The following is a 25,011-nucleotide window of genomic DNA, read 5'->3' on the forward strand; positions in this document are numbered from 1 at the left end:
TTGTTATTCAAGTAACTCTCTCTGATAATGAGTGCCGGTAGAGAAGAGAAAATAGAAAGATTCTGGGGAATAGGAATGAAATCCGGCTTTAAAGCCATTGTCGAGATATCTACAGCTCGTATTCGGCGTTCTCCCCCCCCTGATTGGTCAAATTGAAAGCACTATATGACCTCAGCACCGAGCAAGGATTACAGCAGGCTCATCATCCTCCTTGTTTAATATTTATCATATTCTAGTTGTGATAATTTACCATTCTGCAAAAAGATTAACCCCAGCAGAGAATATCTTCTGCTTTCGCCTCGTCCCACCTTCTACCCGTTTAGTTCCTTTCGCATCGTGGCATCATATGATTTGAACAGACCATTCGTCCTAGAAGACCTATATTATACCCCGATCATGTGATACCACCCGGAAATAGAAAGTATAGTCTGACTTTGAGAAAGGTACAAGTAGGTCATTCTTTGAAACTTTCTGTTATAAACCCATCCGCACATCTAATTCTTTGACGAGCCTGGCCCTCAGTCCAGCCCTGGGTTATATGATCGACAGAAACCCAACTCCTCTCTAGAGATACTACTGCTCTAGTACATACGTCATAAAGGAGGCCAGCCCTAGTCTGGCCATCGGTGTCTCAGGCACACTGTTTGCAACCTCAGCCACCAAACCTTAGCTAATCGGGTTTCCCCGCATACAAGAAGCCGGGGTAAGATCGCCGTCAACAACCTTCTTTCACAATCCCCCTTCCCCGCTTAACCTCACATCCCACGACTTCCCCAACAGAAACCCCTTTCGCCAACATGACGCGAGGATTTGCTACCATCAAGCCCGAGTGCGAGGAAACCTTTGATGCAGTCAAAGAGACCGATGCTCTCAACTATGTCATCTACGAAGCTTCGGCACATGACAAGGCTATCTCTGTCTTGAAGTCTGGCAAGTACGAGAGCTACGATGAGGTTGTCTCTCACTTCAAGGGTGATGCCCCTCGCTACGCTGTCGTCGACTTTGAATATGATTCTCCCACCGGTAATGAGAAACGACACAAGCTAGTCTTCATCACGTGGTATGTTGCCTGATCTGATTACTGGACGCGTGGCTGGTCAAATGAACCGGCACTAAATACTTGATTCTCACTACAGGGTTCCCGAGACGGCGAGCATTCACGACAAGTCTTACTACACGAGTAATAAGGATCATCTGTACCGGGCGCTCGAGGATATCAGTCTGCATGTGCAGGCATCTAAGCCAGCAGAGTTGGCCCATGCCGCTAGTAAGTACTTACAACAGCCCTCCTCTGGTAATCATACCCTTCTGAAGACTAACTGTGTTCTTTTACTTAAGTCCTTAGCAAATTCAAGGTCCTCTGATCGCGTGCCACTGATATCATCACTTGCTTTTCAGATCCACACAACCCCGCCTGGATCCACCTCTCCATGTTCCGCTCTTAAGCTCCTTGCAAATCGCGTATTTATCCATATGAAATGAACGAAATCCCATACCTCATCTAGAGCTTCTGGACTCGCACAGTCCCCGAGCTCTGCAGTCCAGAGCCAGCGTAGTCAATAGCATAGCTATATCTCGAATCATAATGCATCGCCCAATAATCATCCCAGATGCGCTTCGTAATCCGGCCTATCTTTCCATCCTTGACAGGCTTCCCATCCAAGGAGGTAATAGGCATAATCCCCCCAGCAGTAGTACACATGAACAGCTCATCGCAATGATACAACATCTCGACAGGCACAAACTCCACGCGGGCATCGATACCATTGGCTCGTGCTATTTCAAACACACTTTTGCGGGTCACTCCCTCCAGAACCCCGCGCTCGGGAGTAAACAAAACCCCATCGTTCACAAGTATGATATTGAATCCAGATCCTTCTGTGAGATTTCCATCTCCGTCTGTCAAGAATGGGTGCATAGCGCCTCGATCAGCAGCCTCCAACATGCCCTGGGTTAAATCGCCCCATTGTAGATTCTTAACGGTCGGGTCCATAGATCCCACTGGAGTTCTTCTGACCGTACGGGCGACAATATCAGAGCCTCCGGTGCGTTGTACCTGCGGCTCCATGACCCAGACATAAGGCAGGATAAACATGTACAAAGTATTCTTGCGAAGTTGTTCGGGGTTAGAACCACGCACGCCGGTAAGTCCACGGGTAACGACCAGCTCGACGAATGCATCCTTGATATCGCACTTCGCAGCCATCTCGTTAAGTATGCGCTTGATTTTTTCCTTTTGGAGAGGGATTCGCATGCGTAGCTTATGGGAACTAGCTTCGAGTCTGGATAGATGATCGTCTAGACGGAAGAATCGCCCGTCCCAGATCGAGGGTACGTCGTAGGTGAGGTCACCGTGTAAGAAGCCCTGATCCATTAATGGGATTCGAGCTTCGTATATAGGGACTAGCTCCCCTTCAACCCAGGCGATACCCTTGGCGAAGGTATTGCTGCTGGCTTTGCGAGCGGTTGTTCGAGTGGCATAGCCTTCGAAGATTTTGTCCATTGATGACATGTTGAGAAGCCTCGATTGATGGAAATTCAACTGATAATGTTTTCTCGGTGATATGAGACTGCCGATGCTCCTTGTACTGCGTAAGTAAGGCAATATCACACTATTCAAGACCGCGCTCGTTAATCTCGGTCTTTCCTCGAGGAGTACGGAACTGCACAAGGGCGGGCAAGTTGAAAATTCGGACACAGTTTCTTTGTTTCGATCATTTAAGGCGACCGATATCTGATCACTTTCCCAAAATTGCAAAGTAAACCACCTACCCCTCTTTCGTTTGATAGCTGTGTCACATAACACGCTGGTTATTCATGGTCAGTGATCCAGCGGACTCAAAAATGGGTTGAGGCATCCCTACCTCTTGTCTTTTGATGACTTATAGTGATCTGCAGAAAGGTGACTTTTTTGGTGCCATAACTTGTCAATAGCAATGGCGTAGCTAAAAAGGGCTTGGACTTCTTCGAATTTTAACTACATTTCAACCATGGCAATGAACCAAAGCTTCTCGCTGGCTCTGGTTGGCTGGTAGTATGGCCATGATTACTCTGGTCTAAGGATATTTATAGTGCTCTCTCTTCTACCTATTTGGTACGCCTTTTCTCTACTTACCTATATACTTCCTCAGTAATCAACGTAGAAGATGAAAAGTTTGAGATTTGCTAGTTAGGTATCATCTATTTTATCTGATCGGATATTTCCACATCATGAATGGTGACCGGAAAATGTATCCGACAAAAGCCGTCTGGTGATATACCTCCACTGTGCTGCACACAACCCCAGGCCCTAAAAGACATCAGCTTCTTCAAGCAGCTACTCACAGCACATACTGTGTAGATATTGATCATTAATTCAGTCAAAATTGCTTCTACTCTTTCACCTTCCCCTTTCTGACCTACTTTACCTCACCCAGATTCCATGACGTAGGTGCCAATTACCCCACGTGATCCACCCGGTGAAACGATCGGGATCCAAATTATATTTCACGATAGCGGTGGAGCAGTCAATTGAGTCATTCCATATCTCCCAGCCGGCCCGGGACACTCAATCCCACCCCTCCTCAATCAACCACGAGCATCAATTCCTCTACACCACCAACAGCACCACCAAAATGGACACACACCCCTACGCCAAAGAGCTACAGCTAGCCAGCCTCGCCGTCCAACGAGCCGCCCTCCTCACAAAACAGCTCCTCTCCGAAGTAGACAAAGGCTCCTTCGACAAAAAGGACGACACCCCCGTTACAATCGCCGACTTCGCCGCCCAAGCCTCCATCATCGCCGCCATCCACCACACCTTCCCCACGGACCAAATTGTCGGCGAAGAAGACTCCACCGCCCTGCGCGAGAACCCCGCCCTCCTCGAACGGACCTGGGAGCTTGCTACATCCGTACACCTCGATGACGCAGCTAGCGAAGCACTCCTGCACACTCCTAGCACGCGCGACGAGCTCCTCGAGCTGATCGATCTCGGCGCAAAGGGCGCCTGTGGACCTGGGCGGGTATGGACGCTTGACCCCGTCGACGGCACGGCGACGTTCATACAGAACCAGCAGTATGCGGTGTGTCTCTCGCTGGTGGAAGACGGAGTGCAGCGACTCGGTATACTGGGGTGTCCGAACCTGAAGCTTGGCGAGGGGCCTGTCTCGGAGGAGACGGTTGATCGGGACGGGTATGGGCAACTTTTGACAGCTATCGCGGGACATGGGGCGTTCATTGCGCCGCTAGGCACGGGTGCGCTGCATGCTTGCCGGGCGCTGGAGAGGATACCGGCTGTTGAGGAGGCGAGCGCGGTGCGATTCGTGGATACGCGAGAGGCGTCGTCGCATAATGTTGAGATCCATGCGCGGGTCGCGGCGCAGCTGGACTGCCCGTGGCCGAATACCGTGGACTTGTGGTCGGCGCAGATGCGGTATGTTGCGATTGCGGTGCAGGGTGGTTGCAATGCGTTTGTCAAGGTACCGCGCCGGGAGAGCTATCGGTCGAAGATCTGGGATCATGCTGGCGGCATGTTGTTGGTGCAGGAGCTGGGGTGTGTGGTTACGGATTTGGAGGGACAGGAAGTTGATTGTGGGCTTGGAAGGACGTTGGGTGGATGTTATGGAATGGTTGTGGCTCAGGCTTCGATACATGGTCGGGTTTTGGAGGCTGTGAGGGCTGCTCGGCAGGTATAGTGCATGGTTTTATGTTTTATGGTGCATGTTTCTGGGAACAGGATTATACGGTGTACGGTTGGATACATTACTTTGCAGACATGAAATAAAATACAGTTAGAACATAAAATTCATTGAATGGTTATAATTTTGGAAGGAATGGTAGAGATAAATTGACCGGTTACGTACACTACAGAGGGGGTTGGTTGGGGTTGAATAGGGCAGGTAGTTCCACAACCAAAAAAATGTTCAAAAAAGAAATGCCCTCGTCCAGGTTCGAACTGGAGACCTTCGGATTACCACCCTGTTGAGGCAGGGTCGTCATAAGATCCATATGAGACCGACGTCATGACCAACTAGACCACGAAGGCTTGTTATGGTAACATGGCCGAGATTTATGGATAATGAGCCTAGTCACTAATAGTGGTCCATCAACATGACACCATTTTATGGTCCACGAAAATTCGTCCTCTATTATCACAGCTAAATGACTCAATAAAAGCTCCTCTTTTAAAGGAAGATTGATTTAGTATTTCTCAAATCTCTCTTTCTTTTACAGACATAGAATAAGACAGCCATTTTGGTGGCAACCTCCAAATTGGCGGTCAACCTGCAACTCCTGTCGGGTCGGACCATGAACTGAACTATAAATTGGCGACAGAAGGTTCTCGGTTATATATGTCTCTCACCTTTCTAGCAGTCAATAAAGTTCAACTCTTGGGCTATTCTAGTAGTTATATCCACAAATGTGGTCAATTTGGCCTCCTTGCCCCCCCCCCCCCCCCGCATCCTCTGGAGTACTTGCTCGCTGGGTGTATGTCTATAAATATATATTAGTGTAGCACATCACCTATCTATCCCGATTTTTCTTGAGGCGCAGGTATTTCCCCGCTTAAATGACAGCCCTGCGCTACAGGACTCGAATCGTGCTCGCATTCCCCGCTACTATTTGCCTCGCTTTTCTTTATTACCCCGGTCGCTAGTCGAGTTTCTTTCCCAGGTGCCGTATTTCTCCCTCGTTTTGATCCAGGGGCCCCAACCTCGCATCTGTATGGCGTCGCAACTCGCATGAAAAGGAACTTTACTTTGCACAGTTGTCTGTATGGAGAACGGAGTACAGATACATTCCTTTTTCTCCAGGTTGATCTACCTGCAGGGGCCGTGCCCTTGGATCGACATCCCCAACATTCAGTTGCGCCATTGAAATTACAGGTTAGGTGCGACCCCCTGCGCGAGCATACTCATTTTTTTCTATTTCAATCCATCCCTCTATATATTGAAAGGCTTCTACCCAGGGACAGTCATCCGTAATTTAGGTAGACATTTGGTTCTGCCCAGCCACCCATCGACAAGTCCAGACCTCGTTTTGTCGGTCCTTGTCGCAAGTAGTTCGGGCTCGGGTGAGAACCGGCTTTTCAAGCGGGGAGTGGAGCCGCTAAGATAACCTAAGCTGGCCTGACATCACCAATGATAATCTCGCGGAGATCCCAGAACGAGGGGATTGACCTCATGGTGCTGCGGATTGGCGCCACCTTGGAAGATGGCATTATTGTCTCGGTCATCAGACCACGTCCGGACTTCTGGGCGGCAACTGCAGCAGCTAATGACACCAGTCGTACGAGACCAGCCGAAGTAAAGTACCAAGGTACAACGTAACTGAGTCGGGGGATCTCAGGCAATGAGCTAGTTAGAGACCATTCCGACTGTAAACTTGGTTTATTCGCGCCGTGTCTCCGTATATAATCCAATTCCCCACCCCGCTTCCTGACGCCTTTCTTTTTCTTGTGTCCTGCCCTCGTTGCGTCGGCTGCTGTTTCAATCCTTTCGAACCTCCTACGCTGTCATTCACAATCCATGGCGCCCTATAACCCCTTCGCCCGTCGAGAGACGCATAATGCCCATGCTTTGAACCTGTACCGGGTCTTTGTGCCCCTCACCTGGGCTCTGGTTGTCGTCGTCGGCATTTACTATTCTGTTCACTCGCCCGATGACACCAAGGGTAGCAAGAAGATCTGGAAGCAGGCCAACAAGCATAACACGCCCTTCAGCCAGAACACGACCGTGACCGAGGTATACTGGTAAGAATCCTCTTTCGCACTAAGCAAACCCTATTCCTTCAATCCTTGGCCTCCATATAGCATTTAGCCTATTATCTCCCACGAACATGATCACAGCAGCTAACCATACACTACAGGATCCTCCTCCTCCTCTCCCAACTCAGCTACGTCTGGCACCTCTTCTCCAAGGAATCCACCCTAGTCGCCGCCGCCGCCAACGTCGCCACACATTTCATCCTCAACAACCTATTCGTCCTTGCCTGGATCCTCCTGTGGACCCGCAACCACTTCTGGGGCTCCGAGATCATTCTCATTGCACACTTCATCAACCAGGCCATCACCTACTGGCGTCACCGCGGGCTGCCCGCCTTCGTCCACCTCCCCGCCGTCGCCGGACCCTATGCCTGGACTCTGACGGCGCTCTTCTGGAACGGCGCCGTCGCCGTGAATAGCCACAATCTGCCTGGTCGGATCGTTGCTAATATCTTTATCTGGGTGATCCTGCTGGTAGGTTTATTTGATATTGTTGTGCGACAGGATTATATCTTGGGGTATTGTCTGAGTATCCTCACGCTGTGTAAGTCATTGATTCTTGCTGAATAATATCCTCTCGACTGTGGAGAGGGGAGCCATGTCGTGTGCTAATTTGTGTTTTTCAGCGCTGGCACTCCGCCAAGTCGCCGTCAAGATCATTGCCTTGCAGTGGATCTTTGCCTTTGTCATCTTCGCCGTTTTCTTGGTCACCTCGGTCTATATCTCAACTACCAAGTACTACGGCCGTGACAGCTTGTTCCGCAGTGTAGCCCATCCCGAGTCAACGGACCGTGAGCGCCAACCTCTGCTTAATGATGCAGAGGCATAAGGTGGGAAATGGGATTTGGCTGGAGACTTAATCGGTGGATGTGTATGGGATCTGTGGAAGTTTGGTAGGATGAGGATCGTGGCTTGGTTGAAGCTTGGTCATCAAGAGGGAGAGTGGAATGGAAGGGGGAAGGCCCGGGTGGCAGTTTGTTAATGGAGTGGCCTTGATGAAATTTGTGGACGGTTTCCCTCCAATTTATGCGTGATGGATTAATGGATACGCGAAGAATGATTCCCTTTGTATTTGGTTTTGGTTTGGTTATTTTTTTTCTGGCTGTTATTGATCTGTGATCATATAAATGCAAGATGATTCCTTATGAGTGATCTATGTCGAGAGCGCGAGTTAGGACGAATAGGAACATGGAAGTAGATGAGTCCTACTGAAGCGGTTATTCCGGGAGCCTGGTTATGGCCATGAGAAGAGTATTGGTTCACTCTGTATCGACGAACCTTCAACTCCACAGAGAATTCAATGGGAACATCTACAGTGCTTATCTGCGCTTGATACCCGGTATCGTTTGTCATTGATTACTATAGACACTCGGTGTATGTTGAAATGGGTATAGTTTCTTCATATTAGATTGTCTTGATTACGTTAGCCTCCATGATCAACTTCATTAAATTATGTTTGTTATGAACTGGGGGCCTTTGCGTAATCTCGATGGCTGGACCCACCTCCAAAGTGGAGTCGCGGAGTTGGCGATAACATCCATATCAACAACCACGGTAGGCGAGCGGAGTAAAATCTATAGAAGTGGGATATGCATGGATATCTCCAACTTGCAGTTTGATCGCATGGTAAATCAAGTAATCTGAGACCACAATTGAATTGATTTAAACCCCATGCAGCATCGAGCTCGAGGGCCCCTTGCAAATCTGCGAGTGCGCAACTTGGAAGCCTGCGGGGTTGCCCCGACAACCACAAAACAACCTCCACTTTGTTGACTGCGCCGGCGGATGCCCCGGGCTGGACTTGTTTGCAGACCACCGCGCTTGCATCTTAGCCCGTCCTCTCTTCTTATTCTCAAGGCTTTTCCATTGCTCTGTCTCTCCCTCATCTTATTATTCCTCCTCTACCAGGCCATCATCATATCTCCCTGGTAAGCAACATCACCCGCATTCCTTCGCGGGACTCCACAATCCAGCAGTCCTCCGAACTATTCACTAATGCGACAATCAACCTGTCAGACCTGCCACTCGTCTTGTCCCAGCAGCAGCACTAGGAAAGCTGTGACCGGAGCGCTCATTGCGCAACCATTCCCATCTACGCCAATCGTGTTAAGCCCTAATATGAGGAACTAAAGCACTCCAGCCTCCTCAAAAAACGAACACATTCCACGTTCACACCATGAGCCGTCATCCGCCATCCAATTACGGCGATGAGCCGCCTGCGTACTTGGACCACGATGCTTCCTCATACCTCTCCGATAACGAGTCTCCCAGCGGTGCGCCGCGACAAAATGGCGCGACCATGCGTCTGCTACCAACGAGTGGTGACATCGATGGGGATCTGAGAGGTGGTCCTCGCGCGTCTTCGCCATTGCAGTACCAACCAGCCTATTCTGATTCTACTCCGTATGTATAGAGCTTTTCTTTCAACCCGACCATAAGAACTTTATTTCCAGACACATTCCTGCGGTTGCCCACTGCGACGAGGCCACATGCACACTGCGTTCATCAAGGCTTCCCCCTTGACAGAAGAGCCAAGATGCACGTTAGAGTTTTATATTTTGTCAAGGGATAAGCCTTTCCATTGGATGTGGAGCATTGGCTCTGGGCGGTACACTGCCAGTCGGTAGTACTTTTTTACTATATCGTGTCGCACGCTGCATCTCCAATCTGATCCAGCAATCACTTTCGCTTCAGCATGGAGTATCCTAAGCGGCCGCGTACTAACATTCGAACGCGAAATAGGACTGGACAAGCACCTGCATATGACAACCGCTATTACAATGTCCCCAGCGTAACTTCACCATCACGTCCACCTTCCAGCATTGGAAACGCCCCCAGCATCCCAGCACCTACCGCCAGTCTGGCAGATACATCAGTATACCCGTCAATTCCCCCACGAACAGGATCACCCACCCGCCCTTGGAGTCCTGGTCACGTTCGCCCTCCCTCGGTATCGAGTGTTGGATATGAGCGCGCCGATATCAATGGTAGCCCACGCCCCGGGACACCCAGTTCAAGATATGGAGGAAGCCCCAGACGGCCTCTGCCTCCGGCTCCCTTGTTCTCTGGTCCGGCCCCGTCATCGTCTTCAGGCATAGACTCAAGCATCGATATTGGAGATGGCATGGCTGGAGCGGACCCGTTCGGTGGAGGTGGCCGGACTATCAACCACACATCTCGCGGCAGCGTTCGATCATTCATGAGCGAGTCGACGGTGATGGGTGATGAAAAGGACGAGATGGCCAAGGTCGACTTGGAAGAAGACGACGATGACGAGTCGAGCATGATTGATCCCAATTTGCACTATGGACCTGCGCCCGATAAGCAAGGTCGTCGTGGTGTTCGTGATACTCAGATGGCGAAGAAAGAGGTCCAGCTTATCAACGGAGAGCTGATCTTGGAGTGTAAAATCCCTACGATTCTGCACAGTTTCCTCCCCCGTCGAGACGAGCGTGAGTTTACTCACATGCGGTACACGGCCGTGACCTCCGATCCAGACGAATTCACGTCTCGGGGATACAAGCTGCGCCAGCAGATTGGTAGCACTACACGTGAGACTGAGTTGTTTATTTGCGTGACAATGTACAACGAAGATGAGATCGGCTTCACCAGAACCATGCACGGTATCATGCGCAACATCAGCCACTTCTGTTCGCGTACCAAGTCCCGTACTTGGGGTAAGGATGGGTGGAAGAAGATTGTGGTCTGTATCATCTCCGATGGTCGAAAGAAGGTGCACCCACGAACCTTGAATGCGTTGGCCGCCTTGGGTGTGTATCAGGAGGGTATTGCGAAGAACATTGTCAACCAGAAGGAGGTGCAAGCCCACGTGTACGAGTACACTACCCAGGTGTCACTTGACTCGGATCTGAAGTTCAAGGGTGCCGAGAAGGGTATCATGCCTTGCCAAGTTATCTTCTGTCTGAAGGAGCACAACCAGAAGAAGCTTAACTCGCACCGATGGTTCTTCAATGCATTTGGTCGTGCCCTGCAGCCCAATATCTGTATCCTGCTCGACGTTGGTACCAAGCCCGAGCCGACTGCCTTGTACCACCTGTGGAAGGCGTTTGACCAGGACTCCAACGTCGCTGGTGCTGCTGGTGAAATTAAGGCTGGTAAGGGTAAGGGCATGCTGGGTCTCTTCAATCCGCTCATTGCCAGTCAGAACTTCGAGTACAAGATGTCCAACATTCTGGACAAGCCCCTCGAATCTGTATTCGGCTACATTACTGTGCTTCCAGGTGCGCTTAGTGCCTACCGCTTCTTCGCCCTACAGAATGACGCCGACGGTCACGGTCCACTCAACCAATACTTCAAGGGTGAGACACTGCACGGCCAGGATGCAGACGTGTTCACTGCCAACATGTACCTGGCTGAGGATCGTATTCTTTGCTGGGAGCTTGTCGCCAAGCGAGAAGAGAGATGGGTTCTCAAGTTCGTCAAGAGTGCCGTTGGAGAGACTGATGTGCCTGACTCGGTACCTGAGTTTATCTCGCAGCGTCGTCGTTGGCTGAACGGTGCTTTCTTCGCGGCTGTGTACTCAATCTTCAATGCGAAGCAGATCTGGAAGACGGATCATTCGCTGGCGAGAAAGATCTTGCTACACATTGAGTTTGTGTATCAATTCTTCAACCTGTTGTTTACCTACTTTGGTTTGGTGAGTGTTTTGCTGTCGTGGAATCTTCTTATGGATTTGGACTAACCTCCATACAGGCGAACTTCTACCTTGCTTTTTACTTCATCGCGGGCTCGCTCACTGATGAAACGCTTGATCCGTTCGGTCACAACATGGGCAAGTACATCTTTGTTGTGCTGCGCTACGCCTGTGTTCTGGTTATGTGTCTGCAGTTTATCATCTCTCTGGGTAATCGTCCTCAAGGGTATGTCTAGCACACCTCCAATCCAAATAGTTATTGCTAACGCCATATTCCAGTGCCAAAAATCTTTACCTCTCTGGTATCATCGTCTACGCCATCATCATGTTCTACACCGTCTTCTGCGCACTCTACCTCGTCGTTATGGAGCTCATGTCGCGAGCTGGTGTTGGCAAGTCTGACCTGGACGTCAGCAACTCGCTCTTGCTTAACATTGTCATGTCCATGCTGTCCACTGTCGGCTTGTACTTCTACACATCGTTCTTGTACCTCGACCCGTGGCACATGTTCACTTCGTCTGCGCAATACTTCTTGCTTATGCCCAGTTATATCTGCACGTTGCAGGTATACGCCTTCTGTAACACGCACGACGTGACATGGGGAACTAAGGGTGACAACGTCATCAACACAGATCTCGGTGCTGCTAAGGTCATCAACGGGTCTACTGTGGTTGTCGAAATGCCCTCTGAGCAGCTGGATATTGATAGCGGGTACGATGCCGCACTGCGCAACCTCCGTGACCGTCTCGAAGTCCCCGAGACCCCTGTCTCCGAGGCCCAGATGCAAGAGGACTATTACCGCGCTGTCCGCACGTACATGGTCTCTATCTGGATGGTTGCCAACGTCATTCTCGGTATGGCCGTGTCTGAGGTCTACGGTGTTGACTCGGGCGGTACGAACATCTACCTCGCCATAATTCTGTGGTCTGTCGCTGTTTTGGCCGGTGTGCGCGCTATCGGCTCAACAGTCTACGCTATACTAAACCTCGTCCACAAGATCGTCGAAGGCAAGACCAAATTCGACGCTGGCAATATGTCCAACTTCGCACCCAGTTCCTTCGGCGGGAGCAGTGTTGGTGGAAGTAGCTCCGAGAGAAGTGGTCCTTCGAAGCCTATCCGGTACAGTGGTGGACCTAGCTTCAAGGACCGTATTGCCGAGGCTAGATGGACTGCTGGTCGGACTCTGGGCAAAGCTATGTTCTGGCGAAAATAGATTTGCTTCTGTTACTTGCTTTTGTCCTGCCTTGCTGCTGGCATTTGATGCTTGATTTTCATTTACGGAGTTTTTTTTTCTTATGATATCTGGGCTCTTTTTTGTTTTGTTATTGATTCTTTTTCTTATGATGGAAATATTTGTTATGATATGGGCTTTGATACTGGATTTTGATGGTTAATGCCGTGCCCCTCTGAGAGAGGGGGCGATGTGTCTATGTGAATTATGGAATGTACTTATGCGCTTGAATTGGATTGATGAGTTTTCTTTCGACGATTGAGTTCCTTATACTTAGAGCATGATGCTATTAGGCCTCTCTACCTCAGTGATATGCCTACTCGTCTACTAGAAGACTTATAATTAGAAAACTTAGTACCAAAACTTCGATTATAGTATCAACGATTAAAGTGTTACGGCACGTGCCCAGGCGCACTAGCCAAACAAGCTAAAAGACTAAATATGCTAGAACGCTATGTTCTAGCATGTCTGGGACCGATATAAGTAGCGCACAACGTTAGGCTTAGGGGCGCAACGCCTAGGTCCTAACATAAAGTACCTACATCCATCAAAGAGCACCCACATCCAACAGCGCCATCGCCTTCGACACGCCGGTCCCCTCTAAGCAATTCACATACTCAAACCTCGCCTCCCCACCCTTCAGAATCGACACCTCATGCCACGTCCTAAACATCCTCTCATCACCAAACCTCTTCCCATGCTTAATAGCACCAGCCCAAATCGCTAAATGGGACGGATGTCGCGCAGCCCATCCTTCCATATCGACCATGTTATTGAAAAATGCCGTCACGCAAGCTTCCCTCGTCTGGTGAATCGTCGAAACGGAATCATCACCAGAAGTAGAAGTGTTGGAAAGAGGTTTGATATTATGTAGATATCTCACGCCACTTGAGCGGGTTTCTTCGGGGGACGTCCAGAGATATGAGAGGCCGGAACGGAGTTTTGGTTCTAGGGTGTTTAGGTATGCGTTTGCTTCTTCGTCATTGCAGTTGCCCCAGAATTGTCCTGAGCGGATGTGAACTATGTTATGTGTGTTTGTGCCGGTAATGTATGTTCCCAGGGACTTTGCGTGGATCATTGGAGTTGATGGATCGCCAGGTAGATCTGAGTCGGGATTGCTCTTGGATATATCTTCTTCAAATAAATCCTCTGCTGAGCCGGGGATTCGGTCTCGTGCAGCACCCCAGTACCCGGTATGCACATGGTGTGCTGTTGATGTACCCGGCAGACGAGCTAAACCGGGTAGGTAATCCGTAGCCGAGTAGACTGTCTCGAGCCGTGAAGTGTCACTCGCAAAGTGTTCAAGCCATAGCCCGATATGAGTCTTTGATGCCGTGTCAAGACCACGGTAGATCCCCGGTAAATTGAGGGTTTGAATGCTGGCCTTGTATTTGGTTTCATCGGTCCAGTAGCAGACCCATATAAGTGATTTTATCCCAGAGCTTGACTTCACTGGTTTATCATTGCCGGAGACATTATTCTCATGAGCAAGTGCATGGGTCGTACTATCATCGAGAAGCTGAAACTGCTCCGTTGAGACCGGAGCAAATTCAGGATTCGCAAGCCATTTCTGGATTCGTGCCGCAGGCGGTCCCAGTAAACCCGTACTTCTCCGAGAATCACCTAAGCATGCGCTATGTAGCTGGACGCCGATATATGCTGTAAAAACCCTGTTCAAGTCCTCTGGGAATTTAAGATGTAGCCTCGGCGGCGGGTTGTGACCGGCCGGCAGGCGCCAAGGGAGTCTTCGAGTACACATGGCCTCTTGTGTTGTAGTTTGAAAAGCCCCAGGGACGTAAGAGGTAGAGAATGGCTAACTGTGTTGGTTCAAAGTTCTTTCGTTCTGTTCAGTGTATGAAAGTGGATAAGATCTTGGATGTTTGGATGATGATGAATGTTGATCGGGAATTGCGGCTATAGCGGGATATGAGGTTTGCCGAGGGAATAGCAGAGCGGGGTGCATTCATTTTGATATCAGGCCCCAGGATGATAAATTAAGCTTACTTGGAAACATCAAAGGCAAAATGACTTGCTTGATCTGAATCAATATATTACGACCCTCTCGGGCCAGCCCTCGTAGGGACTATCGATGTATACGAAGTAGGCGTAGGGATTTCTATACACATAGCGTATATATTAGAACCTTAGCGATCAGTTGCTATGGTCGGGCTCAGGTGGTGGCCTCTGCTTTTATGCGCGATGGTTTTGACTAGGAGGTAGAGTATAGGCGTCCTCCTGGAATTTCTTTCAACTGCTGATCTGACTTTTTTCTTATTTAATACTAGAGATAGTTTTGATACTTAATTATTTTCGTAGTTATAAGATAGATTTATTCTACTACCTTAGTAGTCCTCGTTTTTAAAGCTACTAGATAATATTTCACGCTAGGTAAAATATCTTAAATCGGGTTAGAATCATGAAGAAACACTAACACAGACAGTATATCAATATCGAGGTACTGGCAGTCTGATCCTATAGCCGGATTCCACTCATAAAGCTACGCAAAGGCAATTATATATTCGTCCTCAATGGCTACACACGAGTCTCCGTTAACAACAGTGTGGTATTCGTCGCAGTTTGTGGCGATTCCGGTCTGAGTTGGGCCGGCACTCGTCGTCGTTGCCACAGTCGCCGAATTCTTGACGCAATATGAGTATCCAAACCAGAGGTTCGTCCAAGTACTGCCTTAACTTAGGAAACAGCGGGCAAAAAGACGAAACAATTGTGCTGGAATATGTGCAGGCTTGAGTAATTTACAGTAAGACATCGCGGTAAGAAGAATTAAGAATAAAAGAACAGATCTCGATTGTTAATCCTTCACTTTGAGCAGGCCAAACCCCTCGTCTGGATCTTCTGACCGTACCCTCGAATATGTACGCCGGATATAACGTCGGAATGCAGGATGATACAAACTAAGCACAAAGTATCCAGTTATACTAGTGAGAAACCCAGCAACGAAAAGCCCGATAAAAGTCATCGCCTTCCTCATTGACACCGAATAATCAACGACAGGAGCTGCAGGATCATCTGGTGTTGGCAATTCCAAGCCCTCGGGCCAGTAGACCGGAGGCTCCGTCCGAACAATCACCGATTGTCCCAGAACTTGATAGTTCAAATCCAGTGCTTCAACTGAGACTAAGTCCATGTATCCCGGCGCAATGAACGAGGTCTCAAAGCCTTTTTTGGGGATCGTTCCGATTTGCTGGCTCGAACTGGTCTGGTTTGCACGAGCGAAGAAACGCCAGTATTTTACCTCTGTGGCACCGTTCCAACTGACGTGGAAGGTTGTCGATAGGTCTGTCCCGTTTACACCATGACATGATGCTGCAAGAGCGGGAGGGTATGATGGATTACTTCGCCAGGGGAACTTGTACGCGCGGTAGGTACTGAACCTTTCAGAGGCAAACTTGGCATCCATAAGGAGCCTTCCATCGTGCGTGAACTCGCTCATATACCCAAACTCACTCCAGGAGGCCAGAACGTTGCCGTTTGGTAGAGTTTGCATGTTCCCTCTTTTTCTGGTGCTTTCGTTGTCGGGTCGAGTGTATCGAGTCAGGAGCGTGGCTTTCATCGCCGTCAGGTCAAGCTCAATGTACATGGCAGACGAGGTCGGCTCATTTGTAATGACGTCCTCGGCGCCATTATCCAAAAGCGATAGGGTGATGTGTGTATCATTGACCGACATAAATTTCGCATCATGCTGCCAGGAAAAGTCAAAATCCTTCACAAAATCGCTCCTTTTGCCTCCAAGTCTCCATATGATGCGACCGTCTTCTCCAGAGATGAGATAGACGGTGCTTGTATGCCTTGCAGAAAGCAAATAGTCCCCATTCGTATTCCTGTCGATTGAGTTGACGTGCATGAAGTCAGTGTTCGGATACTCTTGATGCGCGTCGAAAATAAAAGATTCGTCCGGAGAGATCGCATCTCCGGACGTCCATTGAACAGCAACTTTTCCAGTGGTCATGTCGAATTCAATAAACCCGCCGGTCCATATCTGCATATTTAGATCTGGTAATCCAAATGAAGCCATGTTCATCATTTCTGGTCGAAAGGCCAGCGCAAGGGCTGTATGTGAATCTTTGATGTTGATTTCATGCATATCAAGGTCCACGACTGGGTCGAGAATGACCTGAGACGAATTGTATTGGTTGTCGTAGATGATGACCGTTCCCCTGTCGTCTTGCTTGCCGACTGCGCGGGGAAGAAGCATAGCTAGATGTGGATCATCGCCCATAGCGTCAACCATGCGGAAATCATAGATATTCCGGTTGTTGAAATCACTACATCCTGTCCATACAAGTTCCTTCCACAGTTAGGTAAAGGCTGCTAGAACGATGATAGTCTGATACACATACTCCATCCTGGTCAAAGATATGAGGCCCTATTTGATAAGGCATCCACCGATTTGTCGCTGGCTCGCCCTCGTTGATAAAGTAGGGGGCAACAAACCAGTACCCCGGAACAACAGAGGACCGATCATGATAAGTGATATTCCATTTTATTGCTCGGTGGTTGGGAAGCTGGCAAAAGGTGTGAGTAACGCACTACAAACTCAGTCTGAGCGCCCGCACTTACTGTAACGTATGTAAACAGATCATCATCCCTAATAGACTCGAACGCCGATGCCCCGCAAAGAAATAGCGATAAAGCTCCCAAAATTATCATACTGTGCATGCAACAGACTTGGCGCCGAGAAGTCTGCAAGAGAGTGTGAAACCTTCATAAGCTGGCAACTGCCGACACGGTGTAAAAAATCTCAAGAGGGCATCGGAACGAAAGAGAGCGCTGATGAACATGGCCAGTAAGTGAGACATTTGGGACTAAAATAGCCAAAAATACGATGGCTAATCTACGATATCGAGCGAGAGTAAGCTTTCGGTAAAAATGGCTTCGGTTTAGCGGCTGACTGTGTTCTTGTCCAGTGGCCCACTCAGCGCTAAGAGGGCCGAAGACCCCCACGAGGCATTTAGTACATGAACTCGCGACTTTCTGTTAGTTCTAACCGGTGGGTGGAAGGATAAAATTTACCATCATATTAGCTTTCAAATGTAATAGATATTGTGCACTTTCTCCTTCGCAGCGATGGTAGATTTCTACTACTCAATGTAATGGGCGTGGTTCTGGCTTTTAGGCTCAGAGACTCCGCCAGGAAACATAAGCGACTGGAAAAGACTGAAAGGACAAGGCACTAACTAGCCTATCATGTGCTGCAGGGTCCAAAGTCAATTTATAAACTACAGATTTCTCGGTGATTGTGGGCCAAAAAATTAGCGTCTCGTTCACGTTCGCACTACTGGCCAGATCCGTAAGGGAATCCAACTTCCCCCCTGCGCTAGTGGCTTCTATTTCAATGAGCCTCCACAGCTTTCCTCCCGAGACTGCGCATCCACAAAACACGCAATATCTCGAGAGACCCTGCCAGAATTTTTTTCTCCGGGCTGTTACCAATGCCAAAAGGATGATATGCAACCTGCCAGAGAAGCTGGGTGGCTCGAGTTCGGAGCCGCGAAAGTCTTAGAGCACTGTCCGTTGGGGCTGAAGCCGCTCCACCGTTCCTGTCTCCTTGCACTATTTTGTTTGCTATCTCCACCAAGAAACCTGGATCTGGGGAATATAGACGCGAGGTAGATGTTATGGGTACTGGCATGAAGCTGCCGATCATCTTGTAAGCCAAGTGGTGGCCAAGGAGGCAGTAGAATAAATAAGTTGCAACAGGACAAAATGTTTCCTTAAATTTCTGGTTCATAGTATGTTACTTTCTCAACATGCATCGTCGACATCAAAACCCTTTGCACGATCCTCTCCACTATGCAACGCTGCAGCTTCCCACCGGCCCGTCTGTAACATATGCTTCAGCTTCTCCTCTTCTATGCGGATATGACTACGGTATATCTGATGATACGATCGTTTATTTGAAAATTCTAATAGCTTATTCCAGGATGTAGTAATCGTCGGTGCTGGTGCAGCTGGATGTGTTCTCCCTAGCAAGCTTTCAGAAGATCCAAATGTCTCGGTCCTGCTACTTGAGGCGGGGGGATGTAACACCAATATTTTTGAAACTAAGGTTCCTCTCATGTTTCCAAAGCTCTTTCACCCAGAGCATGATTGGGATTATTACACGATCGAACAGCCGAATCTCTCATCTCGAAAGCTGTATTGGCCTCGTGGACGTATACTCGGAGGCTCCACTTCGCTTAATGCCATGATGTACCATCATTGCTCAAAATCAGACTTCGATGAATGAGCTACCGATTACGGATGTGATGGCTGGAGCGACAACGATTTACTGCCTTTCTTTCACCCGACGGAAAATTTCACGCGACCTACGACTGATATGAAACATCGCAGCTCTACTGGCAACTGGCAGATAGGTTACTCATGGATTTCCGAGATCGTTGACAGGGGGTTCCTACCGGCTTGCCAGGATGTAGGAATCCCTTTGAGTGCAGATGTGAACATCTCCGGCGGTAGTCTCGGAGCGACTGGATTCCAGACTTTCTTTCTAGCCCATTGAAAGCTTTACCAGCTTTAGTCCAATGGATGACATTAGGACGAGGGCCTCTAACCAGCAATATCGGGGAAGCAGCCGCCTTTCTACGCTCGGCCGATTATAACTTTTCTAAAATCAGCTGGCTCGCCGATGGATTACACTTCTGGATGTGTTACGCCGGACTTGGAGATATTTGGGGCACCCTTGGCTTTTATTCATCATGGAGAAGAGAGTCCACCGGAGGCAAGCAACGTGTTTACTATTATCCCTATCAGCCTTCTTCCCCAGAGCAGAGGCGCTATTACCCTTCGAAGCAAGGACCCATGGGAACCACGTAAGCATAATGACCGAATCAAGGTTCTATGCGTCAATGACCAATGAGAATCATCCAGCTATCATTGACCCCAAATACGTATCCGATGAGGGCAATAATGACCCAAAACATTCTGCTGACCGGTCCCCGGGTCTGTCTGAGAATAGTGCGAAGCCCGGCCCTCCAAAAACACCTCGAGCCCGTTCCTGTTAATGGTGACCTAACTTCGGCTTGGTGGCCCTACTCAAGCAGCAATATTGAATCCATCTCCGATGGAGACCTTATTAGCTTCATGAAAGAGAAAGCCTTCACGCTTTATCACCCAGTTGGGACGGTACGCATGGGCTCAGACCCAAGAACGAGCGCTATCGACCTAAAATGTCGAGTCCATAATGTGAAAGGCCTGTGAGTTATGGAAACGAGTGTGTTCAGGTCCCTGAACAAATCAGTGGCCACCCAACTGCTCCTATCGGTGCAATGGCCTACAAGCTTAGCGACATGATCAAGTAAGATCGTTGCGCAGATGCACCATTGTCAGCGAACGTGTAGTTAGTTTTTTGGTTGATTGCTTCAGTTTGATTATACGTTCGTCAATTTTAAGATCCAACTTTTGGCATTATCGGCCATGCCCTGACGCTTTTCCAGTAGGCTGGACTCGAAAAATGTGGTATGTGCTGATTCAAGGCACGATATCTCTTGACGGACGAAGAGCAACAGTGCACGGCATCCCTCGGGGGCATTCACAAATACCTAAAGCAATAGGAGGTCAGCCATTCTCCTACTGACAGAGCTGCATGACTGCCTATTGATCCACATATCAGGGAAATTCAAACTTGCCTGAACACCCCCCATCTTATTTTGTGAAGCACCATAGTCAAGAAGTCTTGTTCCATTCTGCATCTTGATGCTTCCGTAACGTACCACCCTTATATCCAAGTCTACACATCATGTAGTCTCCACCAGCCTTTTGCCCACCCCCTGACCATGAGTGGAGGGTATCAAGGACATGAGTCTTGTTCCACTGACTTTGAGGCTATATCGTGGCTGAGCCCAGAGAAGTTGTATAAAGTACGCTTTTGATATGGCTCCTGAGAATCTGTCATGCTTCTTCGCTCGAAGGGGGAGCCATCATTGATACAGTAGGCTGTCATAGCAAAAGTTCAGGAAATCACAAACTCCCGTGAGAGACTGGCTGGATCTGACTCGCTCGTTTGTCATGGAGGTTGCCCTCTCGTGAGTCTCAATTTGGGATATCACATGTTCCAGGTCTGTTAGGGCTTAAGCTCTCCTCCCTCTCTCCCTCCCTCTCTCCCTCCCTCTCTCCCTCCCTCTCTCCCTCCCTCTCTCCCTCCCTCTCTCCCTCCCTCTCTCCCTCCCTCTCTCCCTCCCTCTCTCCCTCCCTCTCTCCCTCCCTCTCTTTTTTTTTCTCCCTCCTTGTCCCCAATCCTTCATCCTTCCTCAACCCTCTCCTTCTTGACTCTCTCCTTCTCAACTCTTTTCTTCCTCAACCTCTCTCCCTTCCAAAATTTTTCTCTTCCTCAAGCTCTGTGCCTTCTCTCCAGAACTCAGTCACAGCCTTTCGTCTCTGCCCTTCCTCTCGACCAGCCTCCCATCTCTCCTCTTATCTTTTTTTCTTCTCCTAACTCTCCTCTTTCCTGCCCTCTTTCCTCCTTTTCCAACTCTCATCTCTCTTCCTACCATTTCTTCGCTCCCGCCTATTCTCTCCTCCGGTCCTAACTCTCGTCTTTCCTCTCATCTGTCCGCTCATCCACCCTCTTCTCTTTCCGGCCTTCTTTCCGCTCGTCCTTCCTCTCCGTCCCTCTTTCCGTCTAAGCTTACTCGATCACGATGAGCTTACTCTTGCTTCCAAATGAGGTACTCCTCATGATCGCGGAGGAGGCGCCGCAGAAAGACATGAACTCGATGGCTCAGCTGAATCGGTTCTTCTATTCCCTCATCAACAGACGCCTTTACGCCCGCAATGTCAAGTACTCTGGCAGCTCCGGCCTGACCTGGGCCACAATTCATGGGCATCTCGCAACGTTCCAGCACTTCATCAAGGCTGGTGTGGACATTACAAAGTCTACCAACCCCATCACGCATGGCCTTTTCCACCTTGCTGCCAAGCATGGCAAAGTCGAAGTCGCCCAGTTGCTGATAGAGCACGGCGCCAGAATCAACCGCTTCGATAACTCGTTCAAATCTCCACTACACCTTGCTGCGACATACGGACATGCAGCCGTCGTCGAGCTGCTCCTGAAACATGGAGCCACGCTGAACGAGAACACCAATAATTACGTCCCCGAAAACCCTCTACATATCGCCGCGAAATATGGACACACCGAAGTAGTCCGTCTCCTGCTTCAAGCTGGATGCAACGTCAATCGCCCTACATCCAGGTTCCAGGAGACCCCGTTGCACCTCTCGCTGATGCCCGCTCAATATCGTTCGCTTCGTAAGAACGCGCAGATCAGCCACAGAAGGTCGCAAAAGGGCAAAACGGCGATAGTCCTCCTCGAGCATGGAGCGGATATTCACGTTCGACGCCAAATGGGCCGAGGCCGAACCCCCCTGCACCTGGCAATCGATTCGGAGCAAGTGAAAGTCATTCAACGCTTGCTCGAAATGGGTGCATCTCCCTGGGATCGCATCGACCCGACGGCTCGGCTCCCTGCCAAGATTGACAACGCAGTGGATCTGGCAGAGAGCTGTGACAACTACGAGGTCAAGCGGGTCATGGGCAAAGCAATGTACCCGGAAGCATCCAGCTGGAGGGCGGCACCTAAGCCCCAGTGGAAATTCGAGGGCTGGGGGGACGATGAGGTCAATTTCGATGTACTTTGTGCATTGAAAGACTTCCAACGTCCCGAAATGATCGAAAGTGGAGAGGACCCCTTCTCTCTACTGGGGTGAATAGGGGAGGATAGGAGGATAATGTGAAGGATGGTGATACTGTGGGGGATTTGATGGGGAACAAACATGGTAATAGTAATAAGAATAATGATAATGATGACAACGATGAATATGAGATATGAGCCTGCGTAATTCAAACAGCTGCAGCAAGTTTACAGTACCGTGTTGCTTGAAATACCAACAGGGTTCTGGTCCCTTTGTCTCCCGCACTTGTATGTAGAAAAGGTAAGTATCTTAGATATTGAAGACCATTTGAATCTTCTGAGTAGCTATCGTTCCAGAATTTTACGCTAAGCAGTGGACCTCTTGTTGATTTGTATATTAATCATGGCCATGGAGACTGGTCAACGCCACCCACAAAAAAAGGTGCTTCATCTAACAGCTATTGCGCTCTTATATCTTTTGTATTTGGCATTGAGCGTTTTTAGATCAGAAATTGAGGCCATCTGCAATCTTATTTGTATTCAAAGTGCGAGCATCCTTGCTGACATCCTTTTCAGTTTTTGGGAGTGTACAGCCCCTAATGGACTTCTTGACAGGGCACAATAAATTCCTATTACCTTGTCTCTGCAGAACTTGTAATAGCTTCAATTCTGTGGTATTATGGTCCTAGAACTGTGATTGACTGATATGTTTTGTCTCAAAACATTGTCTACAGTTTATACTTCCCCGCATTGATCACGTGCAGCCAGGCACGGCGCGATCTTATTGATTCGCTTATTTTTACGGGATTCGAACACGAGGCGAACTAGGCGCGATAGACCAACCCAGCAGCTTTCAGCCTCGGTTTCCAACAACCATGGCCCCTGAGCGACAATCCTCAGGACTCCAATTCAGGGAGAAGATATCCTGACACATACAACGAAGCCATGGACAATGGAACCTCGGCAACCGACATCATCACCTACATCGGCGTTCCCCTGGCAGTGCTCGGCGTTCTCCCGATTATATACACATCCTTCCGAGCTCTCTGGACACAGCGATCGATCCAGTCAACTTTGAAAAAGCATGGACTGCTAGAATCCGCGTTTACACGCGTCAGTCTTATCGGGGGTCTCGTCGAGGTGGAGCTCCCGCGATGTACCGTCACCCCGCTCTCTCGCGAGGCCGATGCCGATTACTGGAAATTGAACGCGCTCCACTTGCCATTGAAAGGTGGAAGCTGGTCGCTCTTTCACTGGAACCGCTTGGTCACGGGCAGGGTGCTTTATCGCTGCCAGTTCAAAGAGGAATTGACCATTCCACAGGCGGATGTTGATTTCGAGGATCTTGTTGCGTTCTTGCTTGATCGTGGGGCTGTTCCCGATGCCCATGGATGGCATATACTGAGGACTGTCGGGCTCTGGGCACCGCCTGGCACTGTCGTTTTGCGCCCGCCGCAAGGCATGTCTGGAGCGGTGCTTACCGTTGCACCTCCGGATGACTCTGATGGTGTGTTGAGTCTGCAAGTTAATTGGAAATCACAATGGGACTTGAGGAACTCGGACAGTCTGCCTCCTTTCTGGATGAGACTTGAACAGCCGAGGTTCGCCAAGACGGACAATGATGGAGAGAACGCTCCTGCATCGGTACACGAAGGAAAGGATATTGACAGGCCGGAGACAGCACAGGAGAAGCCATTGAGTCGCCAAAATACGCTCGTTCCTGAGTCAATTGCAGAGCCTAGCTCCTCAAAGCCGGAATCGCTTATTGCCGAGTTCGAGCGATTGAAAGCTCAGACTACAAAGTCCGACACTGACAGCGTTCGATTCAAGATTGAGCAAGAGCATGTCAAGCGGGTATTCTTTGAGAGCAACGGTGGTTCCACTGGGGAACAACGAGACCTCTCTCGTTTTGGTGATACCTTCGACATCTGGTTTGCCTGTGTTGCATCCGCGTTGAGCCAAGATGGATACTCGCGGATTTGGAACTTTGCCATACCGGGCCACATTACCAAGTTCGCCCGACAAAAGTCGGTTCCCTGCGGTGTGATGGTCGTACTTGGTCATATGAGTGAAGAGAATGTCCCACCATGGGCATCACCGCCACCACCGCCAGGCGAATCTCAGGCTGAGATCCAACAGCGACTGCAAGAGGATATATTAGCTCGACGAATGGAAGGTGCCATGCCACCAGCACAAGCCGCAGAAGCAAGACAGGTTAGACTGCAACGCGATGTGCAGCGGCTTCACCACAGTCACATCAAGAAAATGCATGCGCTGGAGGAGTATCAGCAACGACGACTTATTGAAGCCATCCAGTCACCACGGCTGGACAATCTGGTTATCGCGCAGGCAAACCTTGCCTATCTTGTTGGCCAAGACGTCATTCCTAGCGATTATACTCTCGATGATTTGGCGCAGGCTGTGCTGTATCTTATGATACTTGACGAAGGTCAAGCGAAGCTGATTGCGGATATCCTTGAGAGATGGATGTTATGGTGTCAGTTTGGAGGGATGCAAAAGGTTCAGCTCACCTTGTTGATGGAGAACAAGATTGCTTTTTGCTATGCCTCCGCACTGGTCGCTGTGGTGCAGCAGGCAAATTCGGGAAATGGCAATTTGTCTTCTGATATGCTTGAATGTATGAGGTCGTGGAGAAGAGTGAGACTGGGTTGATGATATGTTTCATGGTTTCCAACCAATCAATATGAAAGAAAATGATCTACATGACCAGCTCCATC

At 49.4% G+C, this 25,011-nt stretch overlaps 11 protein-coding genes across 11 annotated transcripts; 8 read left to right on the forward strand and 3 right to left on the reverse strand.

Moving 5' to 3' along the window:
- Window positions 1–797: 797 nt before the first annotated feature.
- N7496_000507 (actin-binding ADF family protein) lies at window positions 798–1,364 on the forward strand (the record flags this gene model as incomplete). Its single annotated transcript, XM_056693438.1, has 3 exons — window positions 798–1,060; window positions 1,137–1,267; window positions 1,339–1,364. The coding sequence occupies 3 exons, from the start codon at window positions 798–800 to the stop codon at window positions 1,362–1,364; spliced, it is 420 nt and encodes a 139-aa protein (XP_056560167.1).
- A 137-nt stretch (window positions 1,365–1,501) lies between these two features.
- N7496_000508 (aminotransferase class IV) lies at window positions 1,502–2,512 on the reverse strand (the record flags this gene model as incomplete). Its single annotated transcript, XM_056693439.1, has 1 exon — window positions 1,502–2,512. The coding sequence occupies one exon, from the start codon at window positions 2,510–2,512 to the stop codon at window positions 1,502–1,504; it is 1,011 nt and encodes a 336-aa protein (XP_056560168.1).
- Window positions 2,513–3,614: 1,102 nt separating this feature from the next.
- On the forward strand, window positions 3,615–4,676 carry N7496_000509 (inositol monophosphatase family protein; the record flags this gene model as incomplete). The annotated part of the gene is made up of 1 exon (XM_056693440.1): window positions 3,615–4,676. The coding sequence occupies one exon, from the start codon at window positions 3,615–3,617 to the stop codon at window positions 4,674–4,676; it is 1,062 nt and encodes a 353-aa protein (XP_056560169.1).
- A 1,833-nt stretch (window positions 4,677–6,509) lies between these two features.
- On the forward strand, window positions 6,510–7,574 carry N7496_000510 (DUF1774 domain-containing protein; the record flags this gene model as incomplete). Its single annotated transcript, XM_056693441.1, has 3 exons — window positions 6,510–6,733; window positions 6,850–7,289; window positions 7,372–7,574. The coding sequence occupies 3 exons, from the start codon at window positions 6,510–6,512 to the stop codon at window positions 7,572–7,574; spliced, it is 867 nt and encodes a 288-aa protein (XP_056560170.1).
- A 1,347-nt stretch (window positions 7,575–8,921) lies between these two features.
- On the forward strand, window positions 8,922–12,612 carry chsB (chitin synthase class II; the record flags this gene model as incomplete). Its single annotated transcript, XM_056693442.1, has 4 exons — window positions 8,922–9,148; window positions 9,488–11,402; window positions 11,459–11,625; window positions 11,679–12,612. The coding sequence occupies 4 exons, from the start codon at window positions 8,922–8,924 to the stop codon at window positions 12,610–12,612; spliced, it is 3,243 nt and encodes a 1,080-aa protein (XP_056560171.1).
- A 177-nt stretch (window positions 12,613–12,789) lies between these two features.
- Window positions 12,790–14,389, reverse strand: N7496_000512 (phenylacetaldoxime dehydratase family protein; the record flags this gene model as incomplete). The annotated part of the gene is made up of 2 exons (XM_056693443.1): window positions 12,790–12,826; window positions 13,248–14,389. 2 exons carry the CDS (start codon window positions 14,387–14,389, stop codon window positions 12,790–12,792), a joined length of 1,179 nt encoding a protein of 392 aa, XP_056560172.1.
- Window positions 14,390–15,439: 1,050 nt separating this feature from the next.
- N7496_000513 (uncharacterized protein) lies at window positions 15,440–17,298 on the reverse strand (the record flags this gene model as incomplete). The annotated part of the gene is made up of 3 exons (XM_056693444.1): window positions 15,440–16,936; window positions 16,989–17,153; window positions 17,209–17,298. The coding sequence occupies 3 exons, from the start codon at window positions 17,296–17,298 to the stop codon at window positions 15,440–15,442; spliced, it is 1,752 nt and encodes a 583-aa protein (XP_056560173.1).
- Window positions 17,299–18,398: 1,100 nt separating this feature from the next.
- N7496_000514 (uncharacterized protein) lies at window positions 18,399–18,877 on the forward strand (the record flags this gene model as incomplete). Its single annotated transcript, XM_056693445.1, has 2 exons — window positions 18,399–18,519; window positions 18,579–18,877. The coding sequence occupies 2 exons, from the start codon at window positions 18,399–18,401 to the stop codon at window positions 18,875–18,877; spliced, it is 420 nt and encodes a 139-aa protein (XP_056560174.1).
- Window positions 18,878–19,173: 296 nt separating this feature from the next.
- Window positions 19,174–19,946, forward strand: N7496_000515 (uncharacterized protein; the record flags this gene model as incomplete). The annotated part of the gene is made up of 3 exons (XM_056693446.1): window positions 19,174–19,457; window positions 19,506–19,841; window positions 19,886–19,946. The coding sequence occupies 3 exons, from the start codon at window positions 19,174–19,176 to the stop codon at window positions 19,944–19,946; spliced, it is 681 nt and encodes a 226-aa protein (XP_056560175.1).
- A 1,338-nt stretch (window positions 19,947–21,284) lies between these two features.
- On the forward strand, window positions 21,285–22,349 carry N7496_000516 (ankyrin repeat domain-containing protein; the record flags this gene model as incomplete). Its single annotated transcript, XM_056693447.1, has 1 exon — window positions 21,285–22,349. One exon carries the CDS (start codon window positions 21,285–21,287, stop codon window positions 22,347–22,349), a length of 1,065 nt encoding a protein of 354 aa, XP_056560176.1.
- An 869-nt stretch (window positions 22,350–23,218) lies between these two features.
- On the forward strand, window positions 23,219–24,946 carry N7496_000517 (uncharacterized protein; the record flags this gene model as incomplete). Its single annotated transcript, XM_056693448.1, has 1 exon — window positions 23,219–24,946. The coding sequence occupies one exon, from the start codon at window positions 23,219–23,221 to the stop codon at window positions 24,944–24,946; it is 1,728 nt and encodes a 575-aa protein (XP_056560177.1).
- Window positions 24,947–25,011: the final 65 nt, after the last annotated feature.

The sequence above is a fragment of the Penicillium cataractarum genome, assembly GCF_028827025.1.
Source record: "Penicillium cataractarum strain IBT 29864 chromosome Unknown utg000001l, whole genome shotgun sequence".
NCBI lineage: Eukaryota > Fungi > Ascomycota > Eurotiomycetes > Eurotiales > Aspergillaceae > Penicillium > Penicillium cataractarum.